The sequence below is a fragment of the Polistes canadensis genome, unplaced genomic scaffold, assembly GCF_001313835.1.
Source record: "Polistes canadensis isolate GaletaPanama2010 unplaced genomic scaffold, ASM131383v1 scaffold_443, whole genome shotgun sequence".
Classification (NCBI taxonomy): Eukaryota; Metazoa; Arthropoda; class Insecta; order Hymenoptera; family Vespidae; genus Polistes; species Polistes canadensis.
This window is the reverse complement of record NW_014569990.1, coordinates 2,090-14,611: the sequence shown is the minus strand read 5'-3', so window position 1 is coordinate 14,611 and position 12,522 is coordinate 2,090. Positions and strand designations below refer to the sequence as shown.

Genomic DNA, 12,522 nt, shown 5'->3' with positions numbered 1-12,522 from the left:
AGGAAATATGTGGTAAATGGGTTTCCCTATTTAGGAAAAGAGGAGACTCGAAATGCATCAGCCCCTCTAAGCGAATTTGCCGTAATGAAACTTCTTTAACCGTATACAATGAAGGGTACAACTGTAACAACAGATAGTTTTTTTACAAGTATTCGTTTAGCGTTAAAACTAAGATCTAAAAATACTTCATTGTTTGGAACAATACGCGTAAACAAGAGGAAAATGCCGAAAACTTGCAAACCGAAAAAAGACAGCATCGCACATTTCTCAATGTTTTTTACGAATCCAATGGATGCACACTTACTGTTTATAAGAGCAAGCTGAATAAAAATGTACTTATACTAAGTACAGAACATAAACACATAAAAGTTGAAAAAGCTGCCAAGAAATTACCCGATACTGTATCGTTTTATAATAATACTAAATTTAGCGTCGATGTCGCAGATCCAATGGCACGAAAATATACAGAGAAATCAGGTTCTAGAAGGTAGCTACTTCAAGTGTTTTTTAATACTTTAGATTTTTTCAGAATAAATAGCTAGATATTGTACAAAAACACAACAGAAGAAAATATCTCACGTAAAGACTTTCTGTTTTGATTTGCAGAAGAACTAGCTTTAGAATATCAGACTTCAAGGCAAGAACCAGACGAAGCTGACATACTAACTACAAATGCCACGGCTTTTGTACGCAAATAGTGTCAAATAGGATATTGCAATGACAATAAAACTACAAATATTTGCAATAAATGCAAAAAAAATCTATGCGGAAAGTGTACATACAGCAAAATCTACATATGTAGAAATTGTGAGCGACAAACTGTAAAAAAATAAGTATTTTGATATTTGATAAAGTCTATTAATCCATTTATCTATTACAACTAATATTGTTCAACTATTTTTGTCATTTTTTAAGAGTAAATAAAGACTTAAAACAACAATAAGCATGTTTTATTATACACCAGTTATTTTGACTGGTTTGGTAGAAATATGTATAGCTAAGTGGCTGGTATATCTAGTGTTATTGATTGAAAAAAAACGTTTCATAGCTTCTGATAAATAGCACTGTTTTAGAAATTTTATAGTTTTTAACTACTATTCATGCCAGAAAGCAGCGAAAAATTTCTTTAAGTATATTAAAAAATTTTTAGCAACAGTAAGAATGTACTATTAGAAACTAAACAGAATGGATGTCAGGTTTACTACATCCGAATTTCGTCGAAAAATAATGGAAATCTACACGTAATGTAGCAAGAAAAGTTGTAATAAAATGATTTTTTCTCTTTTTTTGACAGCAGTAGTGGTAATATAAATAATATTTGCTATATTTTTAGGGACCTAACACTTTTTATATGTAACTATACGCTTCAAAGCTTAAAAGAAATGATTCATAGCTTTTAGTAAATATAACTCTTCAAAACTTCTGATAGTTTTTAACTACAATTCAATTTAGAAAGCAGCGAAAATATCTCTTACATATATTGAAAAATTCTTAGCGACGGTAAAAATGTGCTATTAAATACTAAAAAGAATAAATATCAGGTTAACTACAATTGAATTTCGTCGAAAAGAATGGAATTCTACACGAAAAGTATCAAGAAAATGTGATAAGATGATTTTTTTTCTTTTTTTGACTGCAGTGGTCGTAATATAAATGATGTTTTCCAAAATTTTTTAGACTTAACATTTTTTTTTGTATGTATACGCTTTAAAGCTTGAAAAAAATGGTTTCATAGCTTTTGTAAAATACATCTTTTTTAAAAATTTTATAGGTTTGAACAACGATTTTATCCAGAAAGTAGCGAAAGTCTTTTTTCAGTATATTGACAAATCTTCAGCGACGGTAAAAATATGCTATTAGAAACTAAACAGAATAAATGTCAGGTTAAATACAGTTGAATTTCGTCGAAAAAGAATTGAATTCTACAGGTAAAGTAACCAAAAATATTTGTTATAAAATGATGTTTTCTCTTTATTTGACTGCAGTTGTCGAAATATAAATAATGTTTGATTAGTTTTTTCGGACCTTACACTTTTCATTTGTAAATATACGATTTAAAGCTTTAAAGAAAACGTTTTATAGCTTCTTTTAAAAAGCACTTTTTTAGTATTTGTATAGTTGTTATTTACTTTTCAATTTAGAAAAAACAAAAGTTTCTTTTAGGTATGAAAAAAAATTTTCAGCGACGGTAAAAATGTGCCATTAGAAACTAAACAGAATGGATGTTAGGTCAACTACAATCGAATCTTGTCAGAAAAGAATTAAATTTTACACGTATAGTAACCGAAAAAAGTTGTAATAAAACTATTTCTTCTATTTTCTTAAATGCAGTGGTCAGAATATAAATGTTATTTGCTAAATGTTTTTGAAAGTTATACTTTTTATTCGTAAGTATACGCTTCAAATCTTGAAAGAAAACGATTTATAGCTTCTGTTAAATAGATCATTATTAGAAATCTAACAGGTGTCAACTACAGATCAATACAGAAAGCAGCAAAAGTTCTTTAAAATATAATAAAAAAATTTTAGCGACGGTAATAATGTGCTATTAGAAACTAAACAGAATTAAAGTTAGGTTTACTACAATCGAATTTCATCGAAAACGAATCGAATTCTACACGTAAAGTAACAAAAAAAAGTGGTAATAACATAATTGTTTCTCTTTTTTTGACTCTAGTTGTCCAAATATAAATAATGTTTGCCGAAATTTGTTCGACCTAAAACTTTTCATTTGTAAGTATACACTTCAAAGCTAGAAAGAAAACGATTATTAGCTCCTGTAAAATACAACTTTTTTAAAAATTTCAACGTTTTTAACTACTATTATATCCAGAAAGCAGCGAAAATTTCTTTTAAAAATATTAAAAAATATTCAGCTATTGTAATTATGTGTTATTAGAAACTAAACAAAAGGGATGTCAGGATAACTACAATCAAATTTCGTCGAATAAGAATTGAACTCTACCTGTAAAGTAACCAAAAAAAGTATAAATAAAATAATTTTTTTTCTTTTTTTGACTGCAGTGGTCGAAATATAAATGATGTTTGCAAAAATTTCATGAACCTAACACTTTTTATTTGTAAGTTTACGCTTTAAAACTTAAAAGAAAACATTTAAAGCTGCTGGTAAATACCACTTTTTTAGTAATCTTATAGTTTTTAACAACTATTCAATCCAGAAAGCAGCGAAAGTTTTCATTAAATACCTCAAAAGTTTTTAGCGACGGTACAAATATGCTATTAGAAACTAAACAGAATGGATGTCAGGAAAACTACAATCAAATTTCGTCGAAAAAGAATTGAATTCTACATGTAAAGTAACTAAAAAAAGTTTATATAAAATAATTTTCGCTCTTTTTTTGACTGCACTGTTCGAAATATAAATGATGTTTGCCAAATATTTTTCGGACTTTCCACGTTTTATGTATAAGTATACGTTTTAAAGCTTGGAAGAAAACGTTTCAATGCTTCTTTTTAATGACACTTTTTTAGAAATCTTATTTTTTTCAACTACTATTTAATCCAGAAAGTAGCGAAAAATGGTTTTAAATATATTGAAAAATTTTTAGCGAAGGTAAAAATGTGCTATTGGAAACTAAAAAGAATATATGGGCCGTTTATTTTAAAAGTGGTGCAAGTCTATTTTCTGTTGTTTTAAGAAAATTATAGGTTTGCATATTAGTTAATTTAAACATATTCAATAATTATATCAAGTTTGACAATGTTTCTATTAATTTATTGATATATAATTTGATTATATACATTACCTTTATGCTAATTTAACTAATAAAATACCTATTTACAGGCTGCAAATGGACTTACACCACTTTCATAATTATTCATTTGTTAAAATTATTTAATTTATGTTTTGAAAAATCAAATATAACTTAAAATATATTTCATATTATACCAATTTTGTTTACAAATAATAACAAGAAATTAAGTAGAAATAGTATTTTTTATTTTAAACGTTAATTATATTTATAAATTCAACATTATAAGTAGTATTTATTTATGCTTTTTATTTGGCAGTGTTTTTTAATATTTGTGATGCACAGGAGGTAAATAGTGTAATAACTGCTTGATATTCATATATTTTTCGTAAGTAATAGGCATAGCATCGTGATATAAATGCACTAGACGATTTTTTCAAATTTTGACTGGTCTTTCCGGACGTATAGGTGATAAATTTTAAATCTTAAATTTTGTGTCTTTCATTAACATTTTATATAAAATAGTATATGGTGCACTTTTTTGAAATCTTATCCAACATATTTGACATTAATTTACCTTTTTGTTTATTATTGTTTCTTGTCATCTGTTTTTTGATTACGATCTATAGGTTCTTCGTTGAAACGAAATTTTCTCGTTTAATTTCATGTAAAATAAATTTATTATGTTGTTTAAACTGTTTTATAATATCATAATATTCCTGTGGTGTATACAGGAAATTCTTTTTTATATTATTTTTTTCTTTCTATTCTACGGAAATTGGACTTACACCACTTTCCTAATCAATAGTTACGTAATTTCTTTTACCAGCCGATTTTAAATTTGATAAAGCATTGACATTTTTTAAGATATTAAATACTAACTAGTTATAAATAGAAAGTTTACACTAAATTAAGTATACATTACGTGATATCTCATTTTTTTTTAAAATGGACTTACACCACTTTCAAAATAAACGGTCCATATGTCAGGTTGACCACAATCGAATTTCGTTAAAAAAAAATCAAATTCTACACGTATAGTAACAAAACATAGTTGAAATAAAATGATTTTTTCTTATTTTTTAGACTGCAGTTGTCGGAATATAAATGTTATTTGCTAAATTTTTCGGACATAACACTGTTTATTTGTAAGTGTACGCATTAAAGCCTTAACGATAACGTTTTAAAACTTTTAGTAATTAGCACTTCTTTAAAATTGTTATTGTTGGTAACGACGTACAGGTCCGAAAAGCAGCGAGAAGTTCTTTAAAATATTTAATAAAATTTTCATAGGCGGTGAAAAGTGTGCTATTAGTTACAAAACAGATTGGATTTTAAGTAAACTACGATCGATTTCTGTCAAAAAAAGAACTAAATTCTTCATGTTTAGTAAAAAAAAATAGTCAATAAAAAACGATTTTTTCGCTTTTAAGGACTGCAGTGGTCGAACTATTAATGATATCAGCACCTTTTTGTTTGTCATAAAATTTATATTCGTAATTAGACGCTTCAAAGCTTAAACGCTTTTTTTCATAACTTCTGCAATTTTTTACGTCTTTAGAAATCATACAATGTGCAACAACATTAAAGTCCGGAAAGCAGTGAAAAATTTCTTTTAAATATATTGTAAAATGCTTATAGACGGCAAAATTTTGGCTATTAGTCACTAAGTAAAGTGGATCCCGGGTTAACATCGATCGATTTTCGTCAAACAATTATTGAGTTTTACATGTAAAGTAAAAAAAATTGTTTAAATTGAACGATTTTTTCTCTTTTTATGTCTGTTGTTGTCGGAACATCAATAATATCAACTCATATTATTCAGTCCTAAACCTAATATTTGTAAGTATATGCTTTCATGCTTAAAAACAAACGTTTTAAAACTTCTAGTAATACTCACGTCTTTTGAAATCTTATAGTTTAAATCTACGTACAGGTCCAGAATGCAGCGCAAAATTCTTTTAAATAGAAAGAAAAATTTTTAAAGACATAGAAAAAATTTCTATTAGAATCTATACAGATTTAAACTTAGGTTTACAATGATCGGATTTTTACGCGAATGAATTAAGCTCTAGACGTAAAGTAACCAAAAATAGGTAAAAATGAACGATGTTTCCTTTTTCTAGGACAGCTGTAGTGAGACTGTTCTCTATATCGAATAATTCTTTTCGGTCTTAAAAATTATATTCGTAAGTATACGCTTTAAAGCTTTGTTATTGCTAAATTTTAAATGCTAAATATTACGTTTCAAACTAATATTTTTTAGCACTTTTTTAGAAGTCTTGTAAATAGCAACTACGTACAGGTCCGGAAAGCTGTGAAAAGTTTTTTTAAGTCTATAAAGAAATTTTCATAGACGGTAAAAAATGTGTTATTAGACACTAAAAAGTTTTTATCTCGAATTATCAACGATCAATTTTCGTAGAATAAGAATTGAATTACAGAATTACAGTAAACAGTATTAGCTCCTATTGAACGATTTTTTTTTTATAATATATGTTTTTTATTTTATTATTCTTTTTTATATTTTATACCTTTAATGATTTCTTTTTATGTTTTTTGTTATAAAATTTATATTAGTAAGTATAGGCTTTACAGCCTTGACGCAAACGCAAGTAACAAATGATATGCAGATGCAACTGCATTTGCAACTACAACTACAATTACTCATACACACGTAACTAAAACTGCACATGCACATGGACATTCAACTGCTACTGCACAATCAAATGTAACTGCACAAGTAACTGCCCAGGCACATACATATGTACGTGCCCTTATAAAAGCGCATACAAATGCAACATGCTCATGGGCATAAATACGCCACAAACACTGCAACGTCAACTGCAACTGTCCCGGCGCATGAAACGTCAACTGTAACTGCACACGAACATGCAGATGAGATTCAAACTGCATATACAGCTGTAATAGAATATGCACATGTACATACACATGCAACAGCAACTGCACAGGAACATGCAACTAGATCTGCAACTGCATAAGCAAATCTAACTAAAACTTTAAATGCAACTGCTGCTGCACATTCAACTGCATTTGCCACTGCAACTGCACATGCCAAAAAAAAAGCATTTGCTACTGAAAATGCTGCTGCTACTGCACATTCACACGCGCATACACATGCAACTAAAACAACGATTGCTACTGCCACTTTACACGCAAATGTAACTGCAACTGTTGTTTTACATGCACATGAACATACGTAACTGCCCAAGCACATGCAACTGCACCTCTAGATGCAACTACATTTGCCACTGCAGCAGAAATAGCTCAAAAAAAGGTAACTGCAACTGCAAGGGCAAATAGACATGCAAATGCTACTGAATATGCGCATACAACTGCAACTCCACACACAAATGCAAATACAAATAGAACAGCATATGCACATAGATATGCAATTGCAACTGCAAATTAATATTCACATGCAACTGCACATGCACATACCCATGTAAATGTAAATGCAGATGCACATTTACATGCTACTGGAAATGTAACAGCTACTGCTCATGTACATGTACATGCCTATTTTACTGCATTTGCCACCGAAACTGCAACTGCCCATAAACATGCACATGCTACTGGAAATGACTCTGCCACTGCACATGACAATGCAGCTGCAACTTTAAGTGCACATACATATGCAGCTAAAAATGCAATTACAACTGCATCTGCACACACACATGGAAATGCCACTGCTTCATCAACTGGAACTGCAACTACACATGCAACTAAGAACACAAATGTAAATGCCACTGGAACTAAACATGCAAGGGCATGTAAAACTGCTACTGAAACTGTAAATGCACTTTCACATGCAAATGGAAAGGCAAATGCTACTGTAAATGAGCATACAAACTACAGTTGCACATACTCATGTAACTGCAAGAGCACGTGCAAATTTACATGCAACTGCGACTGGACATGGAAATAGACATGCAACTGCAACTGCACATAAGCATACAAATGCCACAGAAACTGCCACTGCTATTGCCACTGTACAAGAACATACAAATGTAAGGGCAACTGCACACGCACATGGATATGAAACTAAAAATTCAACAGTAACTACAACTACAACTTTACCTTTACATGCAGATGAAACTGCAACTGCACATGTACATGCAATTGCAACTACAACTACACATACTCGTAGTAATGCTATGAAACGTGTACATTCACATGCAACTGTGAAAGCACATGATCAGGGACATGCAAATGTAACTGGAAAAGCACATGCAACTGCAAAGGCACATGAATATAGAACTGCAACTGCAACTGCAACTACAACTGCAACTGCGCATAAACAAGCACCAGCATATGCGACTGCTACTGCACATGCAAATATAACTAAAACAGCACCTGCAACTGCTACTTCACATGCACATGTGACTGTAAATAGAATTGCATATACAGATAAACACGCGCATGCTAATAAAAATGTAACATCACATGCACATGAAACTACACATGCTCATACACATGCTACTGCCCCTGCTCATGCAACTGCATATGCACATGCAACTGCAAATACATCGGTGCATACTCATATACCTGCAACAGCAGATGCACATTTACATGCAGAAGCAATTACAAGTTCCCAAACACAAGCAATGTAAACGGCAAATGCAACTGCAACCACTTATGTTAATGCACATGAACCTGCAACTGCACAAAAACATGCAATTACTACTACAAATGCACATGACACTGCATCAGCTCATGCAAATGTATCTGCAACTGAACATTTAACTGCACGTACACATGGAGTTGCAATGGCTTCAAAAATTGCCCATGCAAATGCAACTGCACTTGCTTAAGAACAAGCACATCAACATGTACATGCACATGCCACTGCAACTGCCACGGGAACTGCAACTTGTCATGCATATGTAACTTAAACTGCAACTGAAATTGTAACTGCTACTGCACATACAACCGTACGTGCACATACTGCTGCAACTACACATGCTCCTACTCATGCAACTAGCCAGCACTTGCAAATTCACATGCAACTACGACTGCACCTGCAACAGCACATGGTACTGCAGTTGCACATGCACATGCAAATGAACATGCAGCTCTATTTGCTACAGCAACTACAACTAGAGCTGCCGAAGCAACTAATAATTGCAAATGCAATTGGATTAGCAACTACGAAATATTATGCAAATTTACATGCAACAGCACTTGAAACTGTAACTGCAAATGCTTATGCAACTGACACTACACATGCAACTGCACACGCACATGCAGCAACATAAGCAACTGCACATGCAAGTAAACTTGTTAGAGCAACAGCACATGCGGCAACAAACAGAAACGGCCACTGTTCATGAATATGCAACTAAAACTGCATCTAAAACTGCTACTGCACATGCACATGCAACTACAACTGAACATATAACTTCACATGCAAATATACGGGCAAAAGGAAATGCAACAAAGCATGCCCAAGCATATGAACATGCATCTGCAATTGCCACTGCGAATCCAAATAAACATTTAACTGCAACTGCACATGAACATGCGAATGCAACTTTTACTGCAAATGAAACTATAAACTGCAAATGAAATGACATCTGCATATGCAACTGCACATACATATGCAACTGCAACTGAACATTAAACTGCACATGCACAACAGCAACTGTAAATGCAGCTAAAAGCCGAAACTACAATTTTAAATTCAACTGTTGCTGCACATTGGAGAAGCACATTAAACTGCAACTGCAATTTTAACTGCAACTACACATGTTACTAAAAAAGCAATTGAAACTGCTACTGCACATGAACCTAAACATTTCAGTGCAATTGCAGTTTTATTTACTGTTGCTATTATATGTGCAGTTGCCATTGCATGAATAGCAGCATGTGCAGTTGCAGTTGCATGTGCAGTTACTCCTGCATGTTTAGTTGTAGTTGCTGTAGCAAGTACAGTGGCAGATAAATTTGCAGTTCACGTCGCCGTTAAAGGTAAAGTTGCAGTTTACGTCGCAGTAGTAGTAGCATGTGCAGTATCAGTGGCTGTTGCAGCTACTAATACTGCACATGTAGTTACATGGGCAGCTGTAGTTGCATCTGCAGTCGAATGTGTTATAGCAGTCTCATGTACTGTTTCTGTTTATGTACAGTTGCAATTGCATGTGCAGTAGAATGTGCAGTTTGAGTTTTAAGTACAGTTGCAATTGCATGTGCATTTCCTGATTTATTTGCATGTGATTTAGCAGTGGCAGTTAAATTTGCAGTGGCAAATGCAGTTGCATGGGCATTTGCAGTTGCAGTGGCATGTACAATGACAATTTCATGTACAGTGGCGTTAGCTTTTGCAGTTGCAAGCACTGTTACGGTTATGTGTACAGTTGCATGTACAGTTGCAGAGGCATCTTCAGTCCAACGTGCAGTTGTAGTTGCAGTTGCAATAACAGTTACTGTAGCATGTAAAATAGCAGGTACAGTGGCAGTTTTATGTGCAGTAAAAGTTGCCTATGCAGTTGCAGTTTAGTGGCATTTGCAGTATCAGTAGCAGTGCTGTTTCCTGTGCAGTTTCAGTTTTATTTAAAGTTACCATTGCCTTTGTACTTGCAGTTGCAGTTGCAGTTGCTTTTGCAGCTGCAGTTTCATTTACAGATGAAGTGGCAGCTGCAGTTAAATTTGTAGTGGCAGTAGAACTTACAGATGAAGTAGCAGCTGCAGTTAAATTTGTAGTGGCAGTAGAATTTACAGATGAATATGCAGTTTCAGTTAAAGCTTTTTATGCCGTTGCGGTTGCTGTTACAGTTGCATATACAGTAGCAGTAGCATATGCAGTTGCAGTTACTTGTGAAGTTGCATGTGCTATTGCAGTTTCATGTTAAGTTGCATGTTCATTTGCACTTATCTATGTAGTTGCAGATGCATGTTTAATTTCAGGTGCAGTTAAAGTTGCAGTTGTAGTTGCAGTTTTCTTTTAAGTTGCAGTTGCGTGTGCAGTTACCGATGCATCTGAAGTCAAATGTTCAGCTTYAGCATTATGTACATTTGCATTTTTATGTGCAGTATTAATTGCATGTGCAGTTGCTGTTGCATGTGCTGTTAATGTTGCATGGTATGTTTTAGATGCATGTGCAGTTTAATGTGCAGTTGCAGTTGAAAGATCAGGTTATCTTGTATGTAAAGTTCTAGTTGGTGTTGCATTTGCAGTCGCAGGTGAGGTTTCAGTTTACGTCGCAGTTGCAGTGCTACGTGCAGTTGCCCATGCAGCTACATTTGCAGTAGAAGTTTTAGATAAATGCGCAGTGTCATGTGCAGTTTCTGTTGCAGTGGCATGTATAGTACCTGTGGCGGTTGCATGTTTAGTTGCAGTTGCATGTGCAGTTGTGGTTGCTTGGGAAGTAGCATGCGCAGTTACGTTTGCTTACTTAATTGCTTTTTCAGGTGCAGTTACAATTGCACAGGCAGTTTCAGTATCATTTGTATAATCCGTTGCATTTGTAGATGCATATGCAGTTGCAGTAACAGTTTAAGATGCAGTTGCAGATAAAGTCTCAATTACATGTAAAGTTTAATTTGCATTGGCAGTAGCATTTGTAGTTGCAGCTGCATTTTGAGTTGCAGTTGCATGAGCAGTTGACGTTTTAGTTGCATGTGAAAAGGAAGGTGCTCTTTCATGTGCAGTTTTAGTTATAGATGCAGTAGCAATTAAAGTGGCCGCGCCATGTGAAGTTGCATGTTTAGTTGAAATTTGCAGTTTAATTTGCATTAGCAGTTTTATTTGCTGTTACAGTAGCATGTGCAGTAACTGTTACATGTGCAGTTACTCTTGCATGTTTAGTTGAAGTTGCTTGTGCAGTTGCTATGTTACTTTTAATAAAATTATAAGAATTAATATTATCATAGAAAAAGCTTAAACATAGTATCATTTAAATTGTATTAAGTTATCATAACGTATACGTGGTAAAGAACCACGATTTAAAATTATCGAAATTTTAAATAATAAAACATAAAATAAATTTATATAATAAAATATTGAACTTTCATAAAATATAACATTAAAAAAGGCTTACATCTAAAATTATTATATATTTAGCCTAAAAAATAAAAGTAAATCCTACTCTCATATATTTAACATTAAATCCTGAAACAAATTCTGATTTTCCTTAAATAAAATCAAAATGTATAAGATTAAATTTTGCAAATAATCTAACAAATACAGCAAATATTATTATTATATTTACAAATCAAAAACTCATAACTTCTTGATATTTTATAAAATCAATTATTTGAAAACTTTTAACATAATTAAGTATATTAAAAAAAATCAAAATAATTTAAACTTTGTATGATAAATATTGAGAAATTGAACGTTACCCTCCTAATAGTGCATAATTTTAATTTAAGGATTATCTACTCATTAAAACATTATAAGCCCCTATTCTCAAACAAGACATTAAATATAATATAAATATATTTATAGCATAAATATTAATATTTATAGGTTAACCAATAATTAAAATTATTACTATAATAAATCCAATTATAGGTCTAGCAAAATAAAAAAACTTATGTGCTTTTAATAATTTAATATTTTGCTTCCTCAATAATTTAGTTGCATCACTGAAAGGTTGAATAATTCCTAAAAAAAACTTTATTGGGACCTTTTTGACCTTCAAAATAACAAAAAACTTTTCGTTGTAATAATACTAAATATGCTACACTTATTTAAATTCTAATCAATTCAAAAAAAATAACTAAAAAATAATCACAACATTATATTTAAAAAATTATTGAAAAAAAATTAAATAATACAATATTT

The 12,522-nt window shown here is 31.9% G+C and overlaps 1 protein-coding gene across 1 annotated transcript; it reads left to right on the top strand.

The window, feature by feature from the left end:
* The first annotated feature begins 6,923 nt into the window (after positions 1–6,923).
* On the top strand, positions 6,924–8,347 carry LOC106792472 (protein HBT1-like). Its single transcript, XM_014758905.1, has 3 exons — positions 6,924–7,011; positions 7,196–7,507; positions 7,593–8,347. Exons 1-3 carry the CDS (start codon positions 6,924–6,926, stop codon positions 8,345–8,347), a joined length of 1,155 nt encoding a protein of 384 aa, XP_014614391.1.
* Positions 8,348–12,522: the final 4,175 nt, after the last annotated feature.

What these genes read in the sequence shown, in the direction of transcription:
- LOC106792472 (XM_014758905.1), top strand. Translation starts at nt 6,924, where the DNA reads ATGAACATACGTAACTGCCCAAGCACATGCAACTGCACCTCTAGATGC. An exon ending in CAGAAATAGCTCAAAAAAAG is followed by an intron (nt 7,012 to 7,195) that starts GTAACTGCAACT and finishes ATGTAAATGCAG; the next exon opens with ATGCACATTTACATGCTACT. An exon ending in AACTAAACATGCAAGGGCAT is followed by an intron (nt 7,508 to 7,592) that starts GTAAAACTGCTA and finishes TACAAACTACAG; the next exon opens with TTGCACATACTCATGTAACT.